Here is a 26,935-nt window from a genome sequence, read left to right on the forward strand (position 1 = left end):
CTTCCGACCGATGCATGTCAGCAGATAAACCAGTACGTTACGTTAGAGACAGGAGCTCAACACCATCACCGCCCCTACCACCCCGCCTTCTTGTTCATGGCCATGGATCACCTGGATGGCCCCGCAAGGCCAGGTGGTCCGAGTCTTGACGAAGACCAATATCGTCGTGAGGTGCTGCGCTTGCCGTCCAGGGAAGCCGAGTGTTCGGCCGAGCAGAGCCTCGTCGAGGAGGCTCAGGCGTTGGGGCTCGACATCCCCGCCGTCGAGATTGCCGCATCGCTGGCCGCGTCGATTGCCTCGGGCATCGTGCGCCTGCCGTCGCCGTCGGGACCCTCGTCGGGCTCGTCGACTGACCGCAACTCCTTCAGCGAGACCCGTGCCGACTCCCCCGCCGCCGCCGCCGCAGCAGCAGCAGCAGCAGTAGGGACGACGACGTCATTTTCACGAGCCGTCAGCAGCAGCAGCCAGCCGCCATTGGATCAGCTGGTTTCTTCTTCCTATGCCGAGATCACCGTGGTGTCGCGTCGCGGCAAGTCGGATAGCGGACGGTCAGTCGCCTCCCTTTCCACCCGGCCGACGTCTTACAGCTCCAATGAGGGCAGACAGACTCATGGCGGCAGCCATGAATTTTCGCCCACGAGTCCGAGCTTGAGTGGGCAGAGCGATTCAACGCTTAGCGTTCTGTCATCGGCGGGGCTCAAGTCCAGCCGGCGCAGCAGTCTGAAGAACGCGATTGGGAGGATCTATTTCCGAAAGAAGCGCACCCCGTCCTCCATCCTCCTACCGCCCACCGCTCAGATCACAATCGCCAGGGGGGAAAGCGGACAAGAAAACGTTGTCGTGGTGGAATCGCAGAGCGAACCACGGACCTCGTCGGCGACGACAGAGTCCCTGCAGCAGGAGCAGCAGTCGGAACAACCACTCAAGGTGGAGGTGCCCGTGTATGATTCGGCTGCCTTACAACGGAGCATGAATGACCCCCAGCTGGTGGAAATGCACGAGTTGCACCAACTGGAGAGAAATCGTCATATTGCATTCCAGAATGCCGCGATCAGTCTCCTCAGGCAGAAGCAGCAGGCTGCCCTCAATTTCAAGATGGCGCAGGATAAACAGCAGGAGGAGGAGAAGCGGGAAAAGGTAACACAAGACCGTCCCCTTTTAGATAAGGTAGTTACACAGCAACGAAGTTTTACTGACTCGGGGCCTCTCCTCTTCTCTTTCATAAATAACTAGAACCTCCATGATATTTCTCGAATGGAAGAACGACAGCTCGTGGCAGAGATGGAACAGCGCCGAGAGTTCGACAAGGCAAAAATGAACTCTCGCACCCGAATCAAACACATGGAGGGGTACTTGAGCACCAGCAGTAGCAGCAGCCCCCCGCAGTCCCCGCGCCCAGAAGCCGATTCAGACTGGGACGCGGTGCACCAACCGCTTCGGAAATTCACCAGCCAGCACAAGGCGCAGCTGGCGCAAGAGTACCACGACCACGACTCGATGGACCAGCTGCATGAGGCACGGATCAAGGTCCTCCGCGACCAACAGGAAATCAAGCTCCAGGAAGCAATGGCCCGCATGGCGCAGGAACTCGACAGTCTGGTCGAGCAGCACGCCGAGGAGCTGGCCGCCCTCCAGCGACAGCACCAGCAGGAGGAGCTCTCCGTGCTGCAGGCCCTGCACGGGCGTAAGATCAAGCTGCGTCGCCGCTGGACAGTCGAGGAAGCCGTGCTGCGCAAGAAACTCGAACTGCGCGACGAGGGTCTCGTGTATGGCCCGCTACCCGTCTTGTCCTTTACCCAGGTCCACGGGGATACCGGCCGCGACTCGGGCATTTGCGTTGTCGAGGGGGATGGGCGGAGTGACGCTTCAAATAATGATGTGATGTGATGTGATTATGATACCCTTGGCAAATTTTTTTTTATAATCTCCTGCTATATACTCCTTGTAATTTTCTTACCTTGATGTTTTCTTCTTGCCTGTTCATTCTGTCACATTGGCGTCTCTACACTCGATAGATTGACGTACCTGAATAGACCTACATTAATATACTACCTACCCATAAGATGCTCAAGTACTTATTTAACAACTGTATCCAACAACCGATTTAAAACACTCTCCACCCTGGCATCCCCCCCGGTCAAAGCATATTCAAGCGCTTTATCTCTCCCCGAGTCTCCAATGACGACCGCCCGCTCGACCCGTCCCGAATCCGAGACCTTGAACCGGCCGACGCGCCCATCCGCCCATTCCAAACGGATATACCGAGCCTCCAACGCCGTGGCGGCCAGGGAAACAATTCTCTCGCCTTCACTCTCTGCGGGAATGGATTCGGTGTGTTTGGCTAGCTCCTCCTTTAGAAACTCAACGGCGTCAAGTCGTAAATGCCACGCGACGAGTTCCCGACGGATCTCACGCACAAAGGCGGGGAGATCCTGTTTCCTTGTCTGCGGGGGTTTGAGCTCTTCTTCGTCACTATCCTCGCGGGAGGATTTATGATGCGCTGCTTGGGATGGGAGATATATCTCTGCGAGGGAGTCGAGAGGAATAAACGCCGGGATGGTATGTCTGTGAACACGGAGACGGGGGGGGTCTCGATTCCGTTTTCCCACACGGTTGGTGGTGTCCTTCTTATTTCCCTCCCGTTTCAGGAGGATATAGTATGGTTTCGTGAAGTGGCCGGTCCGTCGACAGATGTCGATCCGCACGCCGAGCAGGGACGCGTCGTCTGCGTGCGGGGAGGGGTCGTGGAAGGGGAACGTCGTGGTGGAGAAGGCGATGCGGTGGTGGTTCACCGAGACATGGGCATCTGCTGTCTCGATGAGGGGGGAGACATCCAATTCTACAGCAGATGATGCTGCTGCTTGTTTTGCCGAGGCGAGGCGCGTCTGGATGGGTTCGGAGGAGAGCAGGCTGGATGTCAAGAAGCGTTTGCGCTTGCGGAGGTTTTCGACTGGACGAAACGTTAGCTTTTACCTTCAATGTGAAACTCCCTAGGTATAGAACATACTTTCTGCTCTCACAGAGGAGATCTCTGCATCGAGTTCCTCCATGGTGAATACAATCTTGATAACAAAGTGACTTGAGGTTATCTGGAGGATATATTTATGTACTACTTGTATTGACAGCTAAGCCTGTTTGGTATAGTGCCTATACAGGTATGTACCTAGTAGGTTAACTACCTAGGTAGTTAGTTAAGGTACCCTAGTAGTAACTAATACCAATACCTATGAATAGTATATTCTAAATCTTTCCAGTTCCAATCCTTTAATTAGCTATCCATGTGGTTAGTACTATTATTTATGAGAAGATCATCTGATGTCGAGAAGAAGAGAGTGCTCTCATTCTATTCATTGGTATGCACTACTAGGTACGAGTCAGTCGGGGAAAATTACAATCACGTGAGTGTATTATTTGTGTATTGTGTAATGTTACACTGTTTTTCCATGTGATTGTGGCACATCTTCAGTCATGAAGTAATTTAGAGACATCCTTGGAGTCTATTATTGCTGTGGAATAAATAAATTTGATGAGACTACACATTATTAGCTATTCCTAGCTGGCTGCTCGATACTCCACGATAACTAGCACTCCATAATCTGTCCTGGTTATTGATAAGACCCCCTGTATCTCAATAAGACCAGATAGACAAAGAGACCAATTCTCCAAAACCAGGTATAAACACCAGGTTGTACCCCAGGAAAGATCATCAATGTACCAGAGCAGTAGCTATAATTATTAAATCTCTAGTGTCTATTATCCTCCTCTCGGAATCTGGCGCTTAATCGTTATTGCCAATAGTCTAGAGCCACAGGCAAAAACCCACTCTTTATTCGTTAAGGCCAGCTTGCACCAAAATTTCCCCATCTGCCTAAAAGTTCCCTCTTCTCCCCCCCTCCCCTCCTTTCTCGCATGGATGCCTCTGCCTCTTGAGCCAGACACGCCTCCCTTGCCTCGCCATCTCCCCTCTACTACGCCAGGATCATCCCTCCATGTCCCCCACGCTCATTACCCTCGCCACCATCCCCAGGACCAGGAGCAGAACGCGGTTGAACTCGATTCTTTAGGCGCACGCGACGCGCCCACCCTCCCTCCATACACCCCCGCGATACGACCACCTTTCACTCCTTCACCAGATATTACCGATTGTAAAGAACAGGACCAGTTTGAGCTAGAAGAAGAAGAGGAGGAGGAACAAGAGGAAAACGCGGCATTTCTTGGGGAAGCTCCGGATCATCGTGGCCGTGATCGAACCCAGATGAAGCGTAAGAGCGTTGCCAAGCGCCGCTCCAAACCGAGCCTGACCATCGCGACCGGGCAGAACGGCCATGCGAGTGGCAGCAGCGGAGACATGAATTCCGCCGGCGTCGAAATGCGCAAGAGGGACGCCTCCCTCGAGTCGTCGACCCCTTCGGCGCGCGCAGCGCGCCTGATCTCAAGATCCGACTTTACCCTGGACGAGGAGCCGCCCATGACCCCCCAGACACCCGCGATGACAACAACCAGTTTCCATAGCCTGCCGCTGAACGACCGGAGGAACTTCTTGTTGCTTGTGCTGCTGTATTTCTTGCAGGGGGTGCCGATGGGCCTGGCGTCGGGCTCGGTCCCGTTCCTGCTCAAGCCGTACCTGTCGTACGGCCAGATCGGGATCTTCTCCCTCGCCTCGTACCCATACTCGCTCAAGTTGCTGTGGAGTCCGATTGTGGACGCTGTCTGGAGTACCCGCTTCGGCCGGCGCAAGAGCTGGATCACCCCTGTCCAGGTGGTGTCGGGTCTGGCCATGATTTACCTGGGAGCAAACATCGACGAGATGATGAAGGCGGCCGGAGCGAACGGTGGAGCCGGGGTCTGGGACTTCACCTGGTGGTGGTTCGTGCTGGTGTTCTTCTGCGCGACGCAGGACATCGCGGTCGACGGGTGGGCGATCACTCTGCTGTCGCCGCCGAACATCTCGTACGCCTCGACGGCGCAGACCGTGGGGCTGACCGCCGGGCATTTTCTGTCCTATACCGTTTTTTTGGCCTTTAACTCGGCCGACTTTGCCAACCGCTGGTTCCGGAGCACACCCGCCGAGGGCGGTTTGCTGTCACTGGGCACCTATCTGACTTTCTGGGGTTGGGCGTACCTGGTGGTGACGGTGTGTCTGGCTGTGTTGAAAAAGGAAGACCGCACCAGAGAGCGGGACGGGATCTTGGACGTGTACAAGAGCATGTGGAGCGTTCTAAAGCTGAAGAACATCCAGACCATCATCATCATCCACCTGATCGCCAAGATCGGCTTCCAGGCCAACGATGGCGTGACGAGTCTGAAACTGCTGGACAAAGGGTTCGGCCAGGACAACATGGCCCTCGTCGTTCTCATCGACTTCCCCTTTGAGATCGGCCTAGGCTACTATGCTGGCAAATGGTCCACCGAGTACACGCCCATGCGACTCTGGTGCTGGGCCTTCATCGGCCGACTCGCAGCCGCCGTGCTGGCCCAGGCCACCGTCATGATCTATCCGGCCAGTCTCGACGTCCCCTTCTGGTACCTGCTAGCCGTCATTGGCGAGCATATCATTTCGACCTTTATGAACACGGTCATGTTTGTCGCTGTCTCTGCTTTCCATGCCCGCATCGCCGATCCCAGCATCGGTGGAACCTACATGACATTACTAGCTACGTAAGTTCTTTTCCCCCTCCTTTTGGAAAATATTGTTTATAAGTTTGCATGCTGATAATCCTAGTGTATCCAATCTTGGTGGAACATTCCCCCGCTACTTCATCCTCAAGCTGGTGGACCTCTTCACCGTAGCGACATGTCTCCCACCCACCACAGTTCCCAACCCGGACACCCTAAAGGAACCGCTGGTGACCGAGGCGTTTTCCTGCGCGCTGGAGCCGGACAAGAACCGATGCGTGCGCGGCGGAGGTACATGCGAGGTCGGACGGGATGGGTACTATATCACCAACATCATCTGTGTCCTGCTCGGGGTGGTCACCTTTGTCATGTTCATCAAACCGGCCGCCTTGAAGCTGCAGACCCTTCCCCTGCGGGCATGGCGGTTAGTGCCAGGCAGGGATAATATGTAAACTAATTGATAAAATCATACACAAGGTTGTACAAGTACCGTGTCTTCTCCGCATTGCATTCAGAACACTTTCTACAATTATTAGATTGACAACTATTATTTCGATCCTGAAAATAATCATAGCATGATTTATCTATATTTATTCTTATTTCCCACCCTCGCCTCCCCAATCCAACGAGAAGCCCTTCACCCCAAGCACGCAAGAAACCCTCCACCTAAGCCTTACCTCTCTACCCTGGTTTGAAGCAACTGCTAACTGAACAGTGGGAACTAGCCTTCCTCGGCCCGGGATGCGTGCTCTCCTCCTCCAATATGAATATAACCGTGTACCATCAGTCGGGGTTCGATGGGCGGAACTGTTCTCTTCTCGATAAAGGGGTTGTAAACGCCGAGACGGTCCAGAGCATCGAATGGAAGAGTCCTACTTCTAGTCCTACCTCCATGTCTTACAAATTATGTATGTGGAAGGACGAACAGTGTTTTCAATCCGGTGGTCTGGACGAAATAGATGATGGGTGGGAAATCTGTTATCCGTTTGCAGGGTGGAAGGCGTGGAGCGTTGTTCCTGGCGGAGAGATTTGTTTGTAGTGCTTTCTTTGATCTTTGACGTGGCTGTGTATCTCACCGACTTTCTATTATGATAGTTGTAGCAGGGATTGCTGCCTGATGGTAGGATGCGTGCAGTGAATGGTTTGGTTTCTTGGTGGTGAATGACAGGAGTCCGTCCTTACTCTGGTGGTTTAGCTTGGGGAGGCACACGGGAACTTCTTCGAACCACCTATAAATACCTTCTCTTCTCCCAGTCTTTCCTCCTGCCCATCTATCTCATATCTTTCTCTTATATATATATATATATATATACCTATCCATATCGTGTCCTTCTGGTTGATCTACCGTCCATCTCATTCCTATCTTACATCTTCCCCAGCTCTGTCAGTGGTATACGAAAGGGTGTAGGAGTGTGGTGGCTGCAGAAACAATGGACAATCATGAATACTGCATTGCTTGTCATAGTAAGTGGATCATCTACTGCAAGCATTCAATTCATCTTTACTGATCGAGGTAGAGGCTTAAGCAGTGTTGGGGGGATTTATACCCTGGGAATGCTGGCCGCAGGATAGTGAGATGCACAAGGTAAGTCAATTGTGGCAGTTGATGACAATAGCTGATGGAGACGATGCAAAAGAGATCAACTGTAGATCTCTCTATGAGTTGAAGATAGAAGATGCCAAAGAGAAGGGAATTGCGGGTAAGAACACGATAGTACTACCTACTCCCTAGACCATCCTGCTAATATCTTTGATATAAGTTGTACATTAAAACGACTTCGACGTGGAACAAGAGATTCGTAGATGTGCCGATTGAGCCAGACGACATCTTCCTGCAAGAGATATATAAAAAAACGACAAATTAGAATCGAGCGAGGATGAATCACTTGCCAAACAAGCAGACAATGATCGTCACATCACATCGCCGGCCACACCGTTGAGCTGACTTCATCGACTGCTTCCCTTCAAGATCTCTCCTGACCCACTCATAAGCAGTACACGCTGTCGCAATCATCGGGTCGTCCTGAATACAGGATAGAGCACGACGCCAACACAAAAACTCTACGCTGTGTTTGCGTTCCGCATCTCACCTCTCTATCATCCAGTCAGGAACGCCGTTCATCTTTCCCTTGGTCGTTGAGCATCACAAACCAAACGCCAGGCTGAACTGCGAGATCATTCCTTCTGGCAGTGCACACTGCGTTCGGTCAAATGCTCTGGCGAATGCCGTTATGGGGTCGAGATAGACCAAAGGCAAATCCGTGAAAAGGATCGCCCGATGTTTGTTTCCAGTCGCCTGTCCAGAATTCTCATATTCCTACTCAAGGAATGAATATTCTAGCGGTCTGAGCTAATACACCACACTACATTCTCGAATTCGGATGCATCCTACTTCTTGGCGTGTCTCTAAGTCAATATGGCAAGTGTGACGCTATCCTCTCTCGCGATCTTTACTAATATTTCATGTTTCTGCTTCTAGCAATCCAGGCCAGACTTCGACCCACATAGCAATGGCAGTTTTGAAACAGACGGACGTCACCAATTTGATCATCAATCATTTGGTGATGCTTTCTCAGCTCTGCGAGGAGGGTTGTCCCTGGTGTGGTCTGTATCCTGGTGGGAATAGGACAGAAGTGCAACAACTGTCTGATTTGCCATCCTCCCCGAATGCCTAGAATTGAAGATCGGCTGGATACAGGGCTTCTCTCGTCCAGGAGAGATTATCTGTACTCTTTTCATGACCTCAAAGATGGCTGCTTCTCGAAACATCGGACTGACACTGGAAAACGTATTGCTTCTTACAGAAAGCAAGGCACAGAAGATTCCTGTCTCCTGTCTTTGAAACCTACAACAACAAGTCTTCGTCGGATCAGAAACTCTGCATGCCAGAACTAGATCTATCTGTTTGATCAGATATTACACGTTCGGTTTCTCCATCTCGGTTCTGACATCTATGATCAAAATTCTGTGTCCCTCTTCTAACCAAACCGGCCCAGAACTCTCGGAATCGGGAGGGAACGCTGGGACTGGACGGACGAGAAGGGACATCTTTGGCTTTTGGCTCCCACCTGGGTTGAGTTCGGACAAGTAGATGTTTGCCACTCACCTTCGCAAGTCTTCACGCGCTTCAACCGGATCGACCCAAAGTACAAATCCGTGACAGATATACTGCTACCCTATACCTCCTCTACTACCCTACTTCCTTATCAAGACGCTGCGGCGAAAAATGAAGAATCAGTCCGATTTCGAACCGCACTTGAATACCTCCAGGAAAACTTGACGGATCTCAGATCATGAAACAGACAAGCACATTGGAGGAGGATTCTCCTGAATGATTGTAAGTTTCGTCATGTATAAGACTATACAACCAAGCCGTTGATGGATCTTTGCTCTAGGTATGAACCAGAAACCCCGATAGATCTCCTCCTTGCTCTGCTCCCTTCTGGATCCAGGTTCAAAATGAAAAGGGCTCTTCCGACCTTGATACAGACTCGGTCTTCAAACAGGAGGTGCACAAACCTTCTTAGCCTGAGGTTAAACGCCTCTTCTACCAGGCCGTGGGTGGAATAATTGACATAGTGCAATTCACCCCTCTTCCGCCTCTTATCATATAGCCCATCACCTGGATCCATATACCCGCCGCCGCGCCCGCCATCGCCCTACCTGCGCCCGAGCCTGCCGCCGCGAACGCCGCCATTCTTGCGGCTCTCCCCCTCTATTTGCGGGCCTTCCAGATCCCTTATGGTGACCCAGTCACCCATGTGCGCCAGGCTCCAGCCCCTGACCTTCTGGTAAGAGTTCCTTTTCTTTTCCGCGGACAGTCTGCTAACTAGTAGGATCCATATACCCCTATTGTTGAATCCTCGACCTCGCTCTCACTTCTGCAATCCCGAATGAACTCTCAATACATTACACGATCTATCCACTCTCCTTGATCTGTCTGATGAATGCATTCATATCAGTAATGAAGCCATGTGCAAGGGTGGTGTTCAAGCAGCATGTTGGGCAGGCGATGGGAAGGGATGTACTCTGAAAGCCTACTGGCATAGAAGAGTAGAATTTTGATTTCCATGCGCCATGGATGCTCCAGCTCACTCGGTCGGCTTTTCTGTTCCAAATGTGCTATACTCCCAAGAACAAAGAGCGATCACTCTCAACCGTGCACGAGTTCCTGTTGGATTTGAGCAAGTTGATCTGGTTTCCGAGAGACGAGAGATCCATGCTCTCATTGCAGATTCTTTCAAGAATATACATTATCCTTGTGGTCATGAACCCGATCATCTACGAGGACTACGACAAGGTTCCCACCTCCTCCTGACCTTCTTCTCTTCTCTCCCCAGAAACTGCAATCAGTCGGCTACTCGGTATTCCTTCCCCCTTAAGGTGACTACGTTTGTGAGATCTCTTAAGCTCTAGATTCCTTGGTTTGCGAGCCGTCCCTAGCCTCGCAGCCATGCTCATGGTTGCTGTGGCTGTAGGTCGTGCAGATTCTCGCAGACGAATCTCTCGCTTTCATCACTAATAGCATTTCCTCGTGTTTCGGATCCAGCTAGGGCACACAATGTCTGGGTTATATGACAGAGACTTCTTGCTTTCCTGGTTTCTTCTCCTCGTCTCTCCCCAACATCCTGCTTCTTCTGCTAGGTAAGACTTCCCTACACCATCTTGGCAAGGTATTGATATGAGATTCTTTTCATGGCTAACAGGCATAGCATTTTATCAGACTGTACTCATAACTTCTCCAGTCGAGGAAACTCCCTGCTGCTCACAATACCATCCTATTATCTCCAGAAATTGACTATCGGCAAAACGGCGGGCCACCAGCCAAATTTTGCCGTTCATGCTCCATGCATTCTCCAGGCTCTGCATACTTCGCGGGCCGGTCCTGCGGGCGTCTAGCGGTGTTTCCTAGTCTTCCACCCTAGGAGGGGCTGCAGCCCCTCTCCGCGAGGGAACGCCGGTGGATTGGGGAGCCTGTGTTGCGTTCCGTGGACGTGTCCGGACTTGACCAGCCTCAGCAACTGGCGGTGCGGACCCAGCTCCGCGAGGGTATCCTCATGTCTAAAACTGGGGCGCAACCCTCCGCGGGTGAGGAGTGTACGGAGTGCAGGAACGCGAACGCCCGTCTGGTGTTCGCGACCTGCATCTCCGGCGGAATAGGGCAGAAGTGCAATAAACGCTTGTACCGCGGCCATGTTCGCTGCTCGTTCTCCTAGTTGCATTCTGCCCTGCGGCACTGCAGTGTCGCGTTAATAACCCCTGCGAACCCCAGAGGCTAGGGTGCTGTCCTGGGAGAACGTCGCGTGTTGGTCCTTTGGGTATGTCTTGCTGGTTTCTGTGCCCTGCATCCGCTCAACATACACACGCTGCCCCCAAGCCATATTGGGAGGATGGATAGATATTTGGGATTTATCTCTCCATGTCCGTCGGGGTCGAGCTGCTCTCAGAAGGATGATCGATTCCTCCGGGTGGTGTCCACCCAACTTTCCGACAGAGCCAGCCTATAGACATACACTGCCAGAAGACATAGATACATCCTATCTTTTCATCAAACAAGCCCTGCTGTACCGCAAATGCAGATCCCAGACATTATATCGAGACGTTCCACCACCTCTTTCTTCGCAGCTATCAAAGCCCTTTCCTACTGCTTTATGGGCTGAAGACATTCGTTTCTCGATTTTGGATGTCAGTACGATAGGCCGAAGGAAACACATGGTGATTTAGAATTCATGAGTTGACACCTTTCCTCTAAACCTATCTGATGGAAAGGTTCCAGCGCCCACTGAACGTGAACGCAAGTCAAATCCAGAAAGATACATTTAGAGGATGAGGAGGAGCGCCCTGCGCGTCCTGCCCCTGAGACCCCGCGAGCTCAGTGGGACCGCCGTCCCCCTGTCGGCCATGACCAAGAAGTTGACTGGTCGCGGGTTCTGTTGCAGCGTGAGCGACAGTGCATCCGCGCGTTTGTCATCCGTTCTGTAAGTCTTTGCGGACTCGACAACCCTGGCAAGTTGGCTCTGCGCACCTAGCTGCAGGAGGGAATCCTAGCCTTGGGTCTGCACCCCCCCAAGCTGAATCACCAGGCCGTCATCTCGCGACATAAGGCTGCTGCCTTGTGAGTTTGCCTGCTGAGGGGATGGCCGGCTGTCAGACATGGCCATTAGGTCGCCGCTTGGAACATTCAGGGGACCTCTTACCAACTCCCCTTCCGTGGCTGTGGTCGCCCACAGTGTGGCTGCCCTTTAATCTTTGAAAGGAAAAGGGGTGCTGTTGCAACCAGCTATGATGAGGCTCCTTCCTCTAGGTGGAAGTCTGTCTGGAACGGGGGAATCCGGTGTGCTCCCTGGCGTCTTGGATATTTTCCGCGCTCTACGTGCTCGTCCGCGCCCTCTGGGGCCGAGAATTCAAAAGTTCAAATACCACAGGAGAGCAGCGTAGCTTGCGACAACAGCATTGTGGAACAGACTCTGAGAACAGTGAAAGCAAGATCGTGAGCCAGCTCTATCGTCTCCTCCCTGCCGTGAGCTATATGTGGTAGCCAACGAGACCAGCGTCACCGGGCGTTGGATAAATACCATTGCGATTGACCCAGAAGAGCTCTTGAGAGTTTTGCAAACGTGGTGACATGACGAGACTTGAGGTCCTTATAGGCTTACACACTTGGCACACGCGACGAGATTATTCATCGCCCAGGAATGATATAGAAGTGCAGAGGGTGTTATACTCTAATCTGACTAGCTCTGGTGAATGGGTATCTCATTAGTATATCTCAATTGCAACTTTATCCAGCCTTCATACACACTTTTCCATCAACGTAGAGCGTAGATCATGATTTCTTCTCCAGGTTCCTCACTGCATCGTCAAGGACCAACCGCGCATACCCCCGATGCAACCTCCCTGTCCAGTCCGGGATGATCTTCTGGGTTTTCTCCCCCTCAACTATCTCATAATCATGCGCAGAGGAGAACCTGACTTCCACCCAAGCTTCCCCCCCAAGGAAGAACGGCTCCGATACACTCATCTCATGACGTCCCCCCGACATCAATCGCCAGGGATACCCCCACCGCGCGATCTTCTCGAAGAACTCCCTCAGGTCATCAGGCATAGTCCACGAAACCAGTAGTCCGTTGCCGCCGTTCCCGTTCTCACCTCCTGGTGCCTGCTCGACTGTAAAGGCCCCATGGAGCAGCGAGCGCGGCGAGCCTGTGCGTTCGTCCGGCGCGAACCCGGCTGGCGAATCGCCCAGGTCGCCAGGTGTGTAACCCTTGCCGCCTAGAAACCCAAACACAGAGGCTTGTGTGCGCATGATCGGGCTGGAGAGCAAGGCTCGAGCCCATACTTCTTGAAGAGATGTTGATGTTGTATGCTCTACAGTTGTCGAGTCGTTTGCGAGCAAGAGTTTTAACGGAATCCTCGCCCCGTACACATCCACGTAGGCACAGCGTCGACTCTGCCGTCGAGTAGGCGTCCGCAACGTGACACTGCTGGTTGTCTCAGGGTCGAGAGGGGGATATTTGGCTTCGAGGAAGCTGAGGCCCTTGTGTGTCCCATATCCGACGGCTAGGGGAGGGAGGAGAAGGGCAACCAGCAGTCGTGATCTGTTCATTTCCGTGAAAAAAGATATGTGAAATCAAGAGTTAATAATGGATTGTCACGTTTAAGAATATAGCAATAATACGACAATAATCAAGATGAGCCCATGGGGGCTGAATTGACTCTGTTTAAGAATGACGAGTAGCTATCCCCTCGGCATGAATTAATAATCGATCCGAAGAGGCTCGACTAATCAACAATTGTGCTCCATAGATTAAATCATAGAATGAAGGATAGAAATCGAAGTCTGAATAAATAAATAGATGACCCGATGTCATCTCGTTGCTTACATGAGGGAGGACCAGTTAATGAGCGACGGAATTCCCCGCAGCCAAAAGATTTATTTCTCTCTCCGCACGGCTTTTACCACACACCAGCACTCTCATACAGAAGAAGATTTCAAATAAGCAAAACATAGTATTGTATTGAGGGAGAGAGAAAAAAAAAATGGAAACGTCTTTTAATGACCATTCACCCACCTCGACCGTCTCCTTGACTGAGGGTGTCTCGGTGCCCCCCTCCCCCACGTCGACGATGACCTCGACACATTCCGACGGGCAGACAATCGTCCACCAGGACACCCTCGACGACATCTTCGGCTCCTCTCCACCTCGCGGGGACGGGATAATTAATGATCAAGACGGTGGTCAAGGACTCCCACGCGAACAACAACAAGCTGCTCTTTCTGGCAACGTTGAACCTTCCGATCTCCCCTCCCTTCGTCGCCAACACGTTACGGCGGGGTACCGCGACGGGGTGGCCGAATCCAAGGGCCAGCATATCCAGGCTGGGTTTGATGCCGGGTACGCCGTTGGTGCGCGGTTGGGGATGCGCGCGGGGACGGTCATCGGCATCCTGGAGGGGATTGTACGCGGGTACGATGGGAAGAACGGGACGATAAGGAAACAACAGCCTGGCACGGCGGGAGAGAGCACAGCAACAACGGAGGCAGCCAAGAAAACGCGCCAGGAGAAACGAGAGGAGATCTTGCGTCGGTACAGGGCTGCCGTGCGCGAATTGGACATGCACGCTGTCTTTGCAGGGTCGGACACCCCCACTGCCGCACCACTGCAGGGAGACGAGAAAAGTGAGAAACCCGAGGTCCAGCTCGGTGCTAGGGGGGACGCGGTCGTGGCGAAATGGGAGACGCAAGTCAATGTCCCGCTGTGGGAGGCGAATATGGACACCCTGGAGATGACCAAGGAGTGATGCAGCGGCACAGCACAGACGTCACGAAACGAGGCTACATAAGTACAGAGTATGCTTTTGGTGATCGTGGAAAGGGATATGAAGACGTGCATGGTACTTGCGTTCCACCCACTTTGGGGGGGTGATCATCTTGAGTATGGGTGAGTTCCCGATGGGACAGACGCCAGATTACGAATGCGTTTCAGGCGGCCATCGCTCTGTTGAACTGGAGAGTTCTACCAGAGCGGGAACAAGGCACAGCTGGAACTCTCGTTGCGAGAGAAGCATTTGCAGCATGTAGCGCAGATCGCGGGCTACGATTATATGTTATACGGACGTTATGATGAGGACACCTGCGGGTTTCTCGCTCCGAGAGACTCTCTCCGCATAGACGGATTGAGGGCCGAATTGGAGAAATCATCAGTCTGGCAAAGCTGGCATTGTTCGTCGGGGACGCAAGACTTTGGATATGGTTAGAGGCGATGAAGAGGATGTTGATAGAGGGGGGATAATTTTAGCTTACCAAGCTCATCAAGGAGGGGAGTGATAGATAGATAGTTATTGTGAAAATTCTAGGACAGGAAGAGGAAGAAAGTCTTGCTGGTGTCTACAGAGTAAGTACCTGGTACTTGAGAATCTTAGCTAGATAGGCATCTAAAGCAGGTACCAGGTACAAAAGGCAGTACTGTCCCAGGATGATGTCAGCGGCAGCGGGTGTACTAGGCCCCGAAAGGGAAGGTGGTAGCTATAAGAGGAAATTAGGGCTCAACTTTAGGGTATCGCGACCGCGGTGAACCTTTTGTATTCTCATCATTCAGCCACCTGACATAGAATCTATTCCAGTGCTGAAGGTGGATGATTCACTGGAATAATTTCTTTTCTAAGTTCTCCGGAATTTATGCATCTCTCTAGGGATCCTTGCAACAAAGCAAAAGTCACTCAGTATGATGAAAGAAAGAAAAGAAAGAAGCTGTGACTTTTCCAGCTGATTCACCACATCCTTATTCACTAAACAATCTCTAGGCATCTCCCAGATTCCAGGCAACTCCCAACTATAAATTGAGCTCTCTGCTTTGCCTGTCCACTTCCTTCCCTTACTCTCACATCATTGCCCAGAAAAGACACTTGTCAGTCTGGGTTCTGCCACGACTAATACGTGTGGAATAGGAAGAATTTCAGAAAACTCACACTGCTCACCGGCTGGCTTGGCTTCCAATTTATTGATGCGACGATCAAGGCCGAGAATGTCTCCCATGCGCTGGAATTCCTCCGTGCCCACCCAAAAAACTCATCGACAGATGGTACTTCCAGGATTCCACTCACGAATATCCCGGCTCTTTGTCGATCCGCAAACACCCAAATGGCGAGAGTCGGCAGCTTAGAAGCTCAGTGGCAGTCTAGAGACCATCCACGGCTTGGAGAAGGTGTATTCGGGCTCGAAAATCACCAAGGAGGAGTATCCCCTTGGATATGGGGGAGAGGATTGATATGGCCCTGGTCGACTTAAGATCCGTCGCAGAATAAATGACCTTATTATGCCCTACCAATTGTCTTGATAATTTTTAGTGGTCGAATGGTCTAGCATCCTCGAATTTCTGTGAAGAGATCACATCTCGTCACGGCCAAGGAGCTTTTGAACGATGCCAAATTCCGGGGTTTTTGCCAGGGCTACATGCAGAATCTGCCATACGTCTCCCTGACGTGACCAATATGGGCCAGGTTACGGTTCCTTTCTTACAGATCCAGAGGTCTTCCACATTAAACTCGCTGCGAATTTCGAAAGGAGGACAAAGAAAGCACAAGCTGACAGACAGCCCTCTTACTTGAGGCTAAAGCAAATCAAAATACAACGCCATGAGCCTGCCGTTTCGATGCAGGAATCGGCAGAAATGATGGCTTGGTTTATGGCGAGCCACCAGTGAGACTGGAAGAGACTGGAACAGAACTAGTCAGTTATCCCTAGAGTGATCTATATCGTCTCGTTCTCTCAACTAACTGGCTTGCGGGCAGGGCAGCGACGGGCCAGCTTCGATACTTCAGTCAAAGGCAAAGAAGAGTAAATTGTCTTCTCCCGACAGAGGTACACTCCTGCCAGGAATATATGCTAGGCCAGAGAGCCACGCTTGACAATGACCAGGTACGACAGCTGGGTCAATAATGTGGTGAGGGCAAGGGAAGAGGCGGAGGCGGTGTTTGAAAGGGTCCAGTTTAGGTTCCTTGCCTGTCTCATCAGAACTACTATACTCCGTAAGGTGGTCTGAAAATCTACAGATGCAATGCTACGCTGCACAGGTACGCTGCGGAAATGACGCGAGATGTGTGTGTGTGTGTGTGTGTGTACGGAGTCCTCCGTTCTCCGTTCTCCGTACTCCGTGCTTAGTTTCTCCCTCGGTTGTACACGACGCAGACCCAGACACCTGGCTTCCTGCAAGGATCGGCCTGGATACGCCATCGATCAGATTCTTCAGCTATGATCTGCAGCTGAGAGACTTCCCCTAGTACAGAAAAGTCCAGTTTCACTCCGTACAGGAGTTCGTAAATGAAGAAAAAAAAAATGAAAGGTACAGCCTAGATCATAACAACCTCGGACTGCAATCTGATCCGGGATGTTCCATGATCAGTGAATCAAAAAGTATAGGCATCCTGGACCGATAAGGTCTTGTCCATCCTCGTGCTACATGCCTAGGTCCTACCGTGTAGTTTTTGCATGCATCCAGCCCGGTTCTCAACGTCCACTTCCGGGCAATGGAGTGTAAGATAGATCATCATCGTGGCTGGTTGTTCTGAAAACTCGAGGATAGCGCTTGGTAGAAAGACATAGGGGTGAAGAGAAAGATAACTTCGATTACTCCATTAGAGCTACTTATGGATGCTATTGTATCATGGTATTTTATCTCAGTACATCCGCGCCAAACTTTTCCGTGTCCAATACAGGTATGCTGTGCTGAGAGAGAGAGAGAGAGAGAGAGAGAGAGAGAGAGAGAGAGCAAGGAAAAAGAAAAGAAAAAACAGAAATGTCATGCGAATGAGGGGCATAGCTTCGATAGAGCATTCCAATCATTGCAGGAGCAGAAACAGGGTTGTTGTTTCGTCAGCACATAGTAAACAAAAAGGTAAATAGAGTGTAAAACGCATAGCAGGCGCGTGGTAATCAGGTGGTAAAATGAGACAGGTCATTAACGAGTGAGTCAACGAGTGACTGATGTTGTACATCAAGACATTAGCGAGTGTGTCGAGTATGGAGAGCGTAGGAAATTAGCGAGTGGTCTGAGCGAAAGCTCGAGGACAAGAAAAAGACTCGAATCAATCAAGTGCGAAGATATGGAATGCAACAGAACAAATCAAGCGCAAGACCAAAAGCAGTAGATTCTGTCATCGTGAATTCATTCGAACTTTTTTAGTTCGTCGCGTTGCGTCGCCACCTTCGTGGAACGATCAATATAAAAAAAAAAAGAAGCATGCCATCAGGCCATGCTGGCGGCGGTTAGTCGTCCGCTTCATCGTTGTCGTTGTCGTCAACATCTTTTCAACCAGGGTAATAGTGCGTCAAACACGAGAACCGTGATATGCGTCATCTTCATCAGGCTCATGAACCGTATACGCCGTCTAATGTCGTGTGGAAAAAGAAAAACACCATCGTGTGAAATGGAAACCCGAGCGCCGGGGCCGTCACTTGCCTCCGTCCGTTGAACTCCAAGTGAAATGCACAAAGAAGAGACAAGCGCATCAAAACTTCCTGATGCGCGGGGGCCTTTCCCGTATGTCCTCGTGGTGGCAGCTGAGGACACGCAACGAGCCCCAGAAGCGCTTGAGGACGGAGACACGGCGGTCGGGGTGAGAGATCGGGTGGTGATGCAGTGCCAGATCCGTGCGCTTGTCACGGCAGAGAATGGGCGGCGGCGGGTCCAATGCAGGGGTAATGGTGGTGGTGGCATCTAGAGTGTTCGACCGTTTCTGGCGTCGAGATCGCGCATGCATTGCAGCGGCCGTCGTGCGAGCAACGTTGAAATCGCTCTGGGTACTTCCATTGCGTGAACGAGGCCGCACCAGTGAGGTCGTCGATGGGGCCACGAGACGGAGTGTCTGCTGGGTGGATGGACGGGAAACCTCGCTGCCTGGACGTGGGTAGATAACCATCCTTACCTCGTCACGTAGCATTTCCTGGGACTCGACATCGTGGATGGTGGGGAACTTCTCCATCGGCGACTCATCTTGGATGGGCGTGTTGAGTTTCGTGGCCGATTTTGCGACCCGTAGCTGCACTTTGCTGCGTACCTTTCGGAGGGTGTCGATGGGCTTGCGGGAACGCGACTTGGGACCGATGGACTCGGTCTCCGAATCGGACTCCCAAACCGACTGCTCGCAGTGCGGGTCTGTCGTAGTCGAGCTGGGTGGACGATCTTTGATCGAGGCATCTGTCGCTTGGCGGGTGAGAGGGGATGAGTTGGCCACTGGGCTGGGGACCGGGCTCGGGACTTCATTCGCAGGGATAAAGAAGGCCTGGTCGAAATGAGAGGTGTGAGGTTCAAGGGTGACAGGGTTGATCAGGCTTGGGGGCGAGATCATGGAGGGCTCGATATGGGATCGTGCGGAATGGGTCTGTATCTTCTTCACCTGGACAGTAGCACTGCGAGCGAGGACTGGAGGCAAACTCGGCAGTGGCTTCGTCCGGTTGGATGAGGAAGACATGGCGTTGGTGCCTGGATTCATCATGAGCATCTCAGAGGATTGATGACGAGTCGAGACAATGGGTGTGATGGCGCGAAGCGGGGAGCTCGGCACTGTACACGAGGCTGAGCGCAGATGAGCTGGGGGGGTCGCAGGGGGTGGGAAACGTGGAGCGTTTCCAACAGCAGCTGCGCCCTTCTGAGCGTATGCCGCGTGTAAGGAGAGCTGTTCTGTGGCTTTCAAAACCTTCTCCGGGCACAGAGGCGCCGAATAGGTGGATGAAAAGGAACTGCTCGGGGTAAGATCCGGGGTAGTGGCGTCACTCTGCGCCGAGCTGAAAGAGTCCTGGCTATACTGCTGCAAGAGTGGCCGCTCCGGGAGATGAAGGAGGGACGGCGGATGGAAATGAATGTTGTGTTCAAACTCGAGTCGAGAGAGTGTAGACCGATGAACAGCTTTGCGCGCTGAGTGCATGGGGATCACCGTGTTCTCCGGGCTTAGAATGGAGGACAGGTAATGATCAGTTCCGTCTTCGCTACAGCGCACATCGCGCAGGTCGGTGGAGCAGGAGTAGAGGGAGGTGGTGTCTGTCAACGAGTGCTCCAGATAGAAGGGGTCCGGGTTGGAGTCCTCCAGCGCCTGTGGGCCCTTCTTGGGATAGTAGGTTGATACTCGCTTTGCCGGAGAGGGAGAGGGCAAGCAGATGGTGGTCTGGGATCGATTTGGGTCGGTGTCTGCCGCGTCCAGTTCGCCGGCAAGCTGATGGTACCCGTGAGCCATGAGCTACGATTCGTAGTTCAATGAAACCGCGAGACGTGAACACCGACAAGCGGGTGATCCTGGGCGTGCATGGGAGAGAAAGAGAGAAGGAAAGGACACCAGAGGGGCGACACGCAACCAGGTGCGGGCAGTATAGGAAAGAGTGTGTATATACGGACGGAGCGGACGGGTCGGAGGGGGAAAAGGAACAGACGGCGAGGGTCCAGGGTGAGGATGATCTGTTTATAGACATCAGCCCTCCCGAAAATAGCCCTGGGCCTCCCAGGGCCGTCTGGGGAAGGGTCCATTGCGTCGGTGGCTAGCCGGGGAGGAAAGGAAAACAGACGCATGCCAATGCAAAGCCCGAGTTGTGTAAACAAAGCCCCCGTCACCCCCGGTGCACAGACACTAATGACCTATCAGACCTTACATCGCGCTCCCTCCGTAGGGATGGGAGGGTCGCCGCAAGGCGAAAAGGCTATCTAGATCGGAGGGGTGCAAGGGAGGGCCGCAGGGGCGCCATCCACCACCAAGCCCATCGCTGACGACCAGCCTGAGGCGAAACATCTCTTTCTTGGCTTGACCTTGTAGGAAGGTAGTATCCAACGTTGTTTGTTGTTATCCATTGGGAGGTTGGTCATGTTTTTTTTTTCTTGTTTTCCTCGAAAAGAGGCAGGGCCTCCTCATCTGGAGTTGCTGCTCGGATACCCTGGCTCTCTCTTCATCTATTTCATACAGCATGCGAGACGCGTTTTTCAAGCGGACCTGGCAATGGGGGGCGATCCAGAGATCCATATCATATGGTTTCTTTCGTACATGCGCTTTTTTTTTCTGCTCTCTGCAGAGTCCGAGGGCCTCCTGGGCCATCCATTAGCTACTGCGCGGAGGCTGGCCGGCGACCTGTTGGATGACAGAGCAAGGACATTAAGGTCTCCGGGGATGCACTTCCGGATCGTCCACTAATGTCACTGCAAAGTCTGCTGGGTCTGATGGAGGCTGTCAGACCCTCTGAAAAGCCCGGGCGGGCGGCGCAGGTTGTGGCGGATCATCGACGACATCCGCCCCGGTTGCCGTGCAAGAGCGCAGCTATTCGGACCCGCATTCCTCACAGCCATTCCGCCTGCAGCTGCAGTATTCTGAGAAGTAACCGTAACGCTGATGGAAGGCCAGCAGGCAGGCGTTAGATACAGGGAGTACATAACTATGTGTTCTCTTTAGTCGTATCCGCTGCACACAAACACCCACCTCTCTCGAGGACGCGTTTGCCCACTGTCCGGCATATACTTTCTCCCCTTTCCCTTGCTGAGATGGACAGGTCGGGTCCGCCCAGCGTGAGCTGATCCAGCTTTCATTTGTCGGGCCCTGATGCCAGCCCCGACGTTGTGTACAGATCGAGTCCTCCCCTCAGACGTTGGCGGGCTGGCAGTTGAGTTTCGCCCAGGCGGGTCCCGTCGCCAGCAGAGATCACCTACAGCTTATGATTTGACCTTATCGAGTCCAGAATCAATCGAGATGGAGGGGGCTTGCCAAGGACTTCTTCGCTTCCTGGCTGCAGACGGTACTTTGTTCGTCCAGCGTCCGCTCTCTCCGTCCTGCACAAACAAACGACTGCCGCTGCAGCTGCACGGCACAACCCTTCCCCCACGACACGCCGACCGTGAGCATCGTTTTGTTTCTCCTGCCTGTATGTAGTAACATAGACTGTGGCATTCCAGACTCTGGGATTCGAAATGGTCATTTTTGACCTGTCGGGAGTAGTATACCTGATACCGAGATCGATGGAGCCCGTCTACCAAACCTACCAGGTCGTATTTTCCCGGTTAGCAGGAAGCCAGTCGGAGTAGAATCATCAAACCTTGGTAGAGCACAGACTTGAAACCTCTGAGAGATCAGATTCAATGCGTTTGACGCCTCAGGCCGGCACGAGTCGACGGTTGGAAGCGTCGCTTGCAGCTGGTTGCAGGAGAGGGGCAGAAGCAGCGGCGGTGTTTGGGCGGGCGGAAGTTTCCTCTGCACATTCCAGCGCAGTCGAGACTCTCTACGTACTTCTGCTCCTCTTCTTGCATAGAGAGTACGTACAGGCAATGCTGCGAGAGGTACGGAGTACTCTATGCTCTGTACGCTCATCGACAGAACTACTACTGTGCACAGGCTTTGAGGTGCCTTGCAGCATTCATCAGCTTCGGTCTATGGCCACCATCTGGAAGCATCACATTCTTCCCATGTGCAGCTCATGTACGTCTTCTGCACGTTCTCTGCCCGGATCGATTGACTGTCTATTGCAGAGAATCGGCACACCGCTGGGAAGAGCGCTGGCATCCAGTTCTCGCTTGTTGGGAACCTGGCCACTTCAAGGTGACGACTTCAACAAGCTTGTCGTGACGATGGCTACATAAACCAGGCGGCATCACCAATCATTCCCAGCATCCCATGTCAATCAAGGACAGATAGATCTGCTCCCGAGCAAAGTGATTGTGGCTGTCGGCACAGCCTGCAAGGAACCCGAGGCTGTGAAACCGAGACCGAGAGACTCGACGGGTTGCTCTCTTCCGGCAGGTGAAGGAAAAATCTCCGGTGACGGGATAGCCCTTGCGTGTTGCTTTCTTGTTCTCACGGTGGCTTTCGCTGGTCAAGTCAACAACACCACGGTCCCGATCTAGAATGTCTGGCTGCACGAGACATTGGTTGACTCTCATTAAACAGGGTTCCGAAGTCATTACCGCAGGGTCCTTCGGCGACGAGCCCTTTCCTTGACAGGGTATTACGATCGACAGATATCATTTCATGGATACGCATCTTTTCATCTCGCAATGTTTTCAAAACAAACAACCGTTCGCCATTATCGAACTTACCGGACCATACTCGATGGCTGCGAGGACAGGTACGGAGTAGTGGCGACTGAGATCCATCTGAAAATGTGGAGAGATCGATTGAAAAACATACCAGACACAACTCAATCAGCTTTGAAACCATGGGTCAGTCCATGTTCTCCCATCCTCTACATATACTCTCCGATCTCCATCTCTACAGGGGTATCCCGGAACCACCGTCGAGTGCCAGCTCAGTAGATGTGCTGGTCTCCTGTCAGCCAACGCACGATCGGCGTTAGGCGTCACTACTACATAGGAATATGACCAAGCCCTCTTACTGTTTCTCTATATGTACAGTGACACCGTCGACTTCGATCATCTGAGATCTGATCTCGCAAATCATGGGTGTCTGACCGTTAATGGGCCCTGAACCACAGTTTCCAGGTCTATTAGTGAACTGAGCAAACAATAGCCGTCTCTCTGCATCTGTCTGTACTCTATACCTGATCCACAAGTCACTATACATTTTATCCACTATTTCGTCACAGTCGGGCAGTTGGACTGAGAGCGCGTCTGTGACTCTGTATTGACCAGCACCAACAGTGACCATTAACCATCGAACAGCAATTTCGTAGCCCACAGTAGTACCACCAATTTTTTTTCCATCGTTTTTATCGTAAAACACCCATTCCTCAATAATTTGTAGACCCTCCAACCGTCTCGAATGCCCATCCGAAGTGGGCGCCGAGTCAACTCCGCCGTCCCGTTCGTTTTGTGCGCCTCCTCCTCCTCCTCCTCCTCTTCTCCTTGACCCTCTCCTCGCCTCTCTCCAGCGTACGGGAAGGCCCTCCGGACGTGTCACAACGCGAGGGACCAGTCCTGTTTCGACGGAGGACAGAGCACGGTGCTCAATTGCACCTCCTCTATGACCGTGCGGACGTGGTGGTGTCTGTCGCGCGAGCTCCAGCTCAGCAGCGACTCGTCCAGCCATCCCAATTAAATCGCCTCACCTCTGCCCCCAGTTCGACCAGCCACAGGACAGCGAGACGGGCACCCTTTTCCCTCCTGCTCGGTTTTTATTATTTTTTTCGTTCTTGCTCCGTTCCTTCAATTCTTTACATTATCCACATTCTTTGATTCCACTTCGGCGGGGTCCAGGCAAGAGCTGCTTCGTCGAGTTACGTTGAAGCCCCGACCAGGCGCAGCGCCCGTCATCAGGCACATTGTCGTCTCCTCCGGTTGTACCATTTTCAGCGGTGCCTCCTAACGACACCGATCCTCGCTTTCACGAAGTTTACGACGTTTACGACCCTCAATTTACGACCCTTTTGCGGCAACGCCAGCAGCAGCAGCAGCAGCAGCAGCCAGACCCGGCGTCCCAACCGGCCGCACACTCCTCCTTCAATCCCCCTTCACGCCCATCCAGTGCTCTAGCAGGTGCTCGTCCGCTGCGCAGACTCTCCCGGTTGCCAACAGATCTTCATTCGGCTCAGCACAGAAGATCTGTCTCACTGGGAAACCCCCGTTCTGCCCCTGTCCCGCCACAGCGTGTACTGTCGGGAGCAGGCGACGATTCCACCAGTGACGACGACGACTACGACGACGACAAGGATAAAGACAACGCCTATTCAGGGTTGGAAGAAGCGTATTGGCCTCGTCGGTCTACGCGCGTCTCTCCGCGGACAGCTTCGGCAATCCTGTGGGCGTTGGAAGAAGCCATCCGCAAACCATTCCCCTTCACCCCCGATTGGGACGAAATCAACGCTTCCATGGCCGATCTGGCAGCAGTGGCGGGTGGAGCTCGTTCCCAGAATGGCTCCTCGAGGGCCGCTCAGGGGCCAGTGCCCGTACAGTCGCACCCGGCCGCCGGGAGTGGTGTTCGCACTCCAACGGACATCATGAGACAGCGCCGGGATAGAGAAGCCAGGCGAAAAGCGGAACAGGAGGCCCGAGACAGAGAACAGCAGGAGCTCGCTCATGCTCAATATGCTGCTGGCGTTGCCGGCGATCCCTCTGCGCAGCGAAGACCTGCGACATCCAGGGGCCCGCCCGGCGCCCCGGCACCCCTCAGACAGAACCCCCCGGCCAGTCGCCGGCCAGACTTTCAACAACAGCATCAGCAACAACTACCACTGCCACCACAGCAACAGCCGCCACCAAGACCCATGCCTGCCGGTGTATCGTCCAATCCGCAGCTCCCAGGTCCTTCAGTAGCCAAACAACCGCAACCCCAACCTTCCCAGCAGGCCCGGTTTCAACAGCAGCAGCAGCAGCAGCAGCAGGCACCTCCGGGCGGGCTTGGTCAACAGCCTGGAGGAGTCCCGAAACAGTCTGCTCCCGCAGAGGCCGAGTCGTCGTCCTCATCGCAGCAGACGGCCCAGCAGCCGCAGCCATTGCGTCGAACGGGATTCCCACATGCCTTTGAGCGCTGGGAGACCCTTTCGTCTCACTGGGAGGGGCTCACCGGATATTGGATCCGTAAGCTCGAGTCGAACAATGAGGCGTTGGAACGGGATCCCCTGAACCAACAGATGGCGCGGCAGATCACGGACCTGTCCGCCGCAGGTGCCAATCTCTTCCACGCGGTGGTCGAACTGCAGCGTCTACGGGCCTCATCGGAGCGCAAGTTCCAGCGGTGGTTCTTCGACACTCGGGCCGAGCAGGAGCGGGCCAAGGAGCTCCAAGGCGAAATGGAAAAGCAGCTGCAATCCGAACGACAGGCCCGGGCGGAGGCTCTCACGGCCTCGCAAAAGGCCGACTCGGACAAGACGCGTGCCGAGGATCTGCTCCGCGAGATGCGCCGTGAGTTGCAGATCTCCAAGGAAGAGGCCCGACGCGCGTGGGAAGAGCTCGGCCGCCGGGAGCAAGAAGAGCGTGACCGCACAACCTCCCTGCGCAACGGTGAGCCCACGTTGGTCGGTGGTGTGCAGGTGGTGCCAATGATCCAAGGCCTGCCCAGTCGACAGAACACCACGACCACCAGCCGGGGCGGTGCCCCTGCCGCTGCCGTCGACCCGATCGAGTCTCAGCAGCCGCAGCAGTACTACGATCACCGCATGTCATCACCGGCCGGAACTGATCCTTTTGTGGAGGAAACCCACTCGACGGCCACCACTCACCGCGACGACATGAGCCGATATGATCGCCACCACCAGCAGCCGTCCCCCCCCGCCACCACCACCACGGCTGATCCGCGCGGCGGTTTCTACCAGCATGCGGGCACCGATATCTATGCGGGCACTCCGACATCACAGCCCGACGACCGCTCCTACGGCCCCAGCATCCCCGATAGCGAGGTGGGCGACGCCGAATACGCCAGCAGCTACCGCCGGGACGGCCAGCACGGCCAGCACAGCCGGCAACCCCTCGCGTACGCGCCCGCTCCCCTTTCCGAGGGAGGTAGCGACGAGTACGATGACGGCGCCGACGAGAGCGATCTCCCGCATCACCACCATCCCGCGACAACCAGCGCCGGTGCCAACGTCGACTACAGTGGTTCCGGCTGGGGTGCTGGCTGGGAGGCCATGACACCGCGGCACCGGCATCCCACTCGGCTCAGTGATGTGCTCGAGGAGGACGAACCCAGTCGGACGAGCCCGAGCCGGGCAAGCCAGGCCAGCCGGATGCATTGATCTCCTCCTTTCCCATGTGTTATTTTGATTATTTTCTTTTCTTCTTTTTTCTCCATTTTTTTTGATGACCCCTTTCGATTATCCCACCCAGGTTTTACGTACATACAGACTGATGCAAAAGCCACGTATCATAGTGACGATGTTTTCTTGCTATTTTTTTTCCAAGCCTTTTTCTACTCCTCTTTTCTTTTCTTTCGTCTTCTTTCCTCCCGTTATTTCGATGCTTTTCTCTTGCTTTGCGATCGCGCCTCTGTCTCTCAACTATGTCCCTCTCCCCATGGAGTTAATAGAAGTTAACTAATACATGAGTGGTACTGTACTAATCTGTAGAAATAACAGTCAGTCTGGTATAATGCAATGGCTTGCATCTATTCAGTTTCTATCTGCTTATGGAGTTACCCGGTCAATATTATGTCAAGCAAACCTACATGGTAAACACTATTATACAATGCCAATCTCTTGCATGCTAGTAATTGTAACCTTCCATTTAGATTATAAGAGATCAGGCTTTCTAGCAAAAGTCAGATAAATTGAATAAATACAGCGCATATGATGGCGAAATATACCCCAGCAGGAGAATACTGACTTCTTCATGGTAGAGTGTTGACTTTCATGTACTCCGTTGGATGCTCCAGAATATATAATGATGCTATTCATATTGGATATGTC

At 53.1% G+C, this 26,935-nt stretch overlaps 10 protein-coding genes across 10 annotated transcripts; 6 read left to right on the forward strand and 4 right to left on the reverse strand.

Moving 5' to 3' along the window:
• Positions 1-102: 102 nt before the first annotated feature.
• On the forward strand, positions 103-2,134 carry ASPZODRAFT_2112226 (hypothetical protein; the record flags this gene model as incomplete). Its single annotated transcript, XM_022727747.1, has 3 exons — positions 103-376; positions 449-1,137; positions 1,234-2,134. The coding sequence occupies 3 exons, from the start codon at positions 103-105 to the stop codon at positions 1,885-1,887; spliced, it is 1,617 nt and encodes a 538-aa protein (XP_022578753.1). The 3' UTR covers positions 1,888-2,134.
• On the reverse strand, positions 2,076-3,050 carry ASPZODRAFT_71867 (hypothetical protein; the record flags this gene model as incomplete). Its single annotated transcript, XM_022729790.1, has 2 exons — positions 2,076-2,950; positions 3,008-3,050. The coding sequence occupies 2 exons, from the start codon at positions 3,048-3,050 to the stop codon at positions 2,076-2,078; spliced, it is 918 nt and encodes a 305-aa protein (XP_022578754.1).
• Positions 3,051-3,567: 517 nt separating this feature from the next.
• ASPZODRAFT_135030 (hypothetical protein) lies at positions 3,568-6,197 on the forward strand. Its single transcript, XM_022723687.1, has 2 exons — positions 3,568-5,658; positions 5,723-6,197. The coding sequence occupies exons 1-2, from the start codon at positions 3,914-3,916 to the stop codon at positions 6,066-6,068; spliced, it is 2,091 nt and encodes a 696-aa protein (XP_022578755.1). The 5' UTR covers positions 3,568-3,913; the 3' UTR covers positions 6,069-6,197.
• A 70-nt stretch (positions 6,198-6,267) lies between these two features.
• On the forward strand, positions 6,268-6,867 carry ASPZODRAFT_135033 (hypothetical protein). Its single transcript, XM_022723688.1, has one exon. It carries the CDS (start codon positions 6,380-6,382, stop codon positions 6,653-6,655), a length of 276 nt encoding a protein of 91 aa, XP_022578756.1. The 5' UTR covers positions 6,268-6,379; the 3' UTR covers positions 6,656-6,867.
• Positions 6,868-11,969: 5,102 nt separating this feature from the next.
• ASPZODRAFT_135037 (hypothetical protein) lies at positions 11,970-13,449 on the reverse strand. The gene is made up of 2 exons (XM_022723689.1): positions 12,419-13,449; positions 11,970-12,356 (listed from the first exon to the last, which is right to left on the reverse strand). The coding sequence occupies exon 1, from the start codon at positions 13,220-13,222 to the stop codon at positions 12,443-12,445; it is 780 nt and encodes a 259-aa protein (XP_022578757.1). The 5' UTR covers positions 13,223-13,449; the 3' UTR covers positions 11,970-12,356; positions 12,419-12,442.
• Positions 13,450-13,743: 294 nt separating this feature from the next.
• ASPZODRAFT_71843 (hypothetical protein) lies at positions 13,744-14,418 on the forward strand (the record flags this gene model as incomplete). The annotated part of the gene is made up of 1 exon (XM_022729786.1): positions 13,744-14,418. One exon carries the CDS (start codon positions 13,744-13,746, stop codon positions 14,416-14,418), a length of 675 nt encoding a protein of 224 aa, XP_022578758.1.
• Positions 14,419-18,168: 3,750 nt separating this feature from the next.
• ASPZODRAFT_39150 (hypothetical protein) lies at positions 18,169-19,845 on the reverse strand (the record flags this gene model as incomplete). The annotated part of the gene is made up of 1 exon (XM_022728304.1): positions 18,169-19,845. A coding segment is annotated over one exon (1,677 nt), but the record flags the coding sequence as incomplete, so codon positions are not given.
• Positions 19,846-21,619: 1,774 nt separating this feature from the next.
• ASPZODRAFT_754369 (hypothetical protein) lies at positions 21,620-22,400 on the forward strand. The gene has a single exon (XM_022730047.1). The coding sequence runs from the start codon at positions 21,723-21,725 to the stop codon at positions 22,218-22,220; it is 498 nt and encodes a 165-aa protein (XP_022578760.1). The 5' UTR covers positions 21,620-21,722; the 3' UTR covers positions 22,221-22,400.
• A 482-nt stretch (positions 22,401-22,882) lies between these two features.
• On the reverse strand, positions 22,883-24,042 carry ASPZODRAFT_754842 (hypothetical protein). Its single transcript, XM_022730049.1, has 2 exons — positions 23,924-24,042; positions 22,883-23,867 (listed from the first exon to the last, which is right to left on the reverse strand). Exon 2 carries the CDS (start codon positions 23,623-23,625, stop codon positions 22,969-22,971), a length of 657 nt encoding a protein of 218 aa, XP_022578761.1. The 5' UTR covers positions 23,626-23,867; positions 23,924-24,042; the 3' UTR covers positions 22,883-22,968.
• A 361-nt stretch (positions 24,043-24,403) lies between these two features.
• Positions 24,404-26,819, forward strand: ASPZODRAFT_153732 (hypothetical protein; the record flags this gene model as incomplete). The annotated part of the gene is made up of 2 exons (XM_022726008.1): positions 24,404-26,239; positions 26,811-26,819. 2 exons carry the CDS (start codon positions 24,404-24,406, stop codon positions 26,817-26,819), a joined length of 1,845 nt encoding a protein of 614 aa, XP_022578762.1.
• Positions 26,820-26,935: the final 116 nt, after the last annotated feature.

Source organism: Penicilliopsis zonata (assembly GCF_001890105.1).
Source record: "Penicilliopsis zonata CBS 506.65 unplaced genomic scaffold ASPZOscaffold_14, whole genome shotgun sequence".
NCBI classification, from domain to species: domain Eukaryota; kingdom Fungi; phylum Ascomycota; class Eurotiomycetes; order Eurotiales; family Aspergillaceae; genus Penicilliopsis; species Penicilliopsis zonata.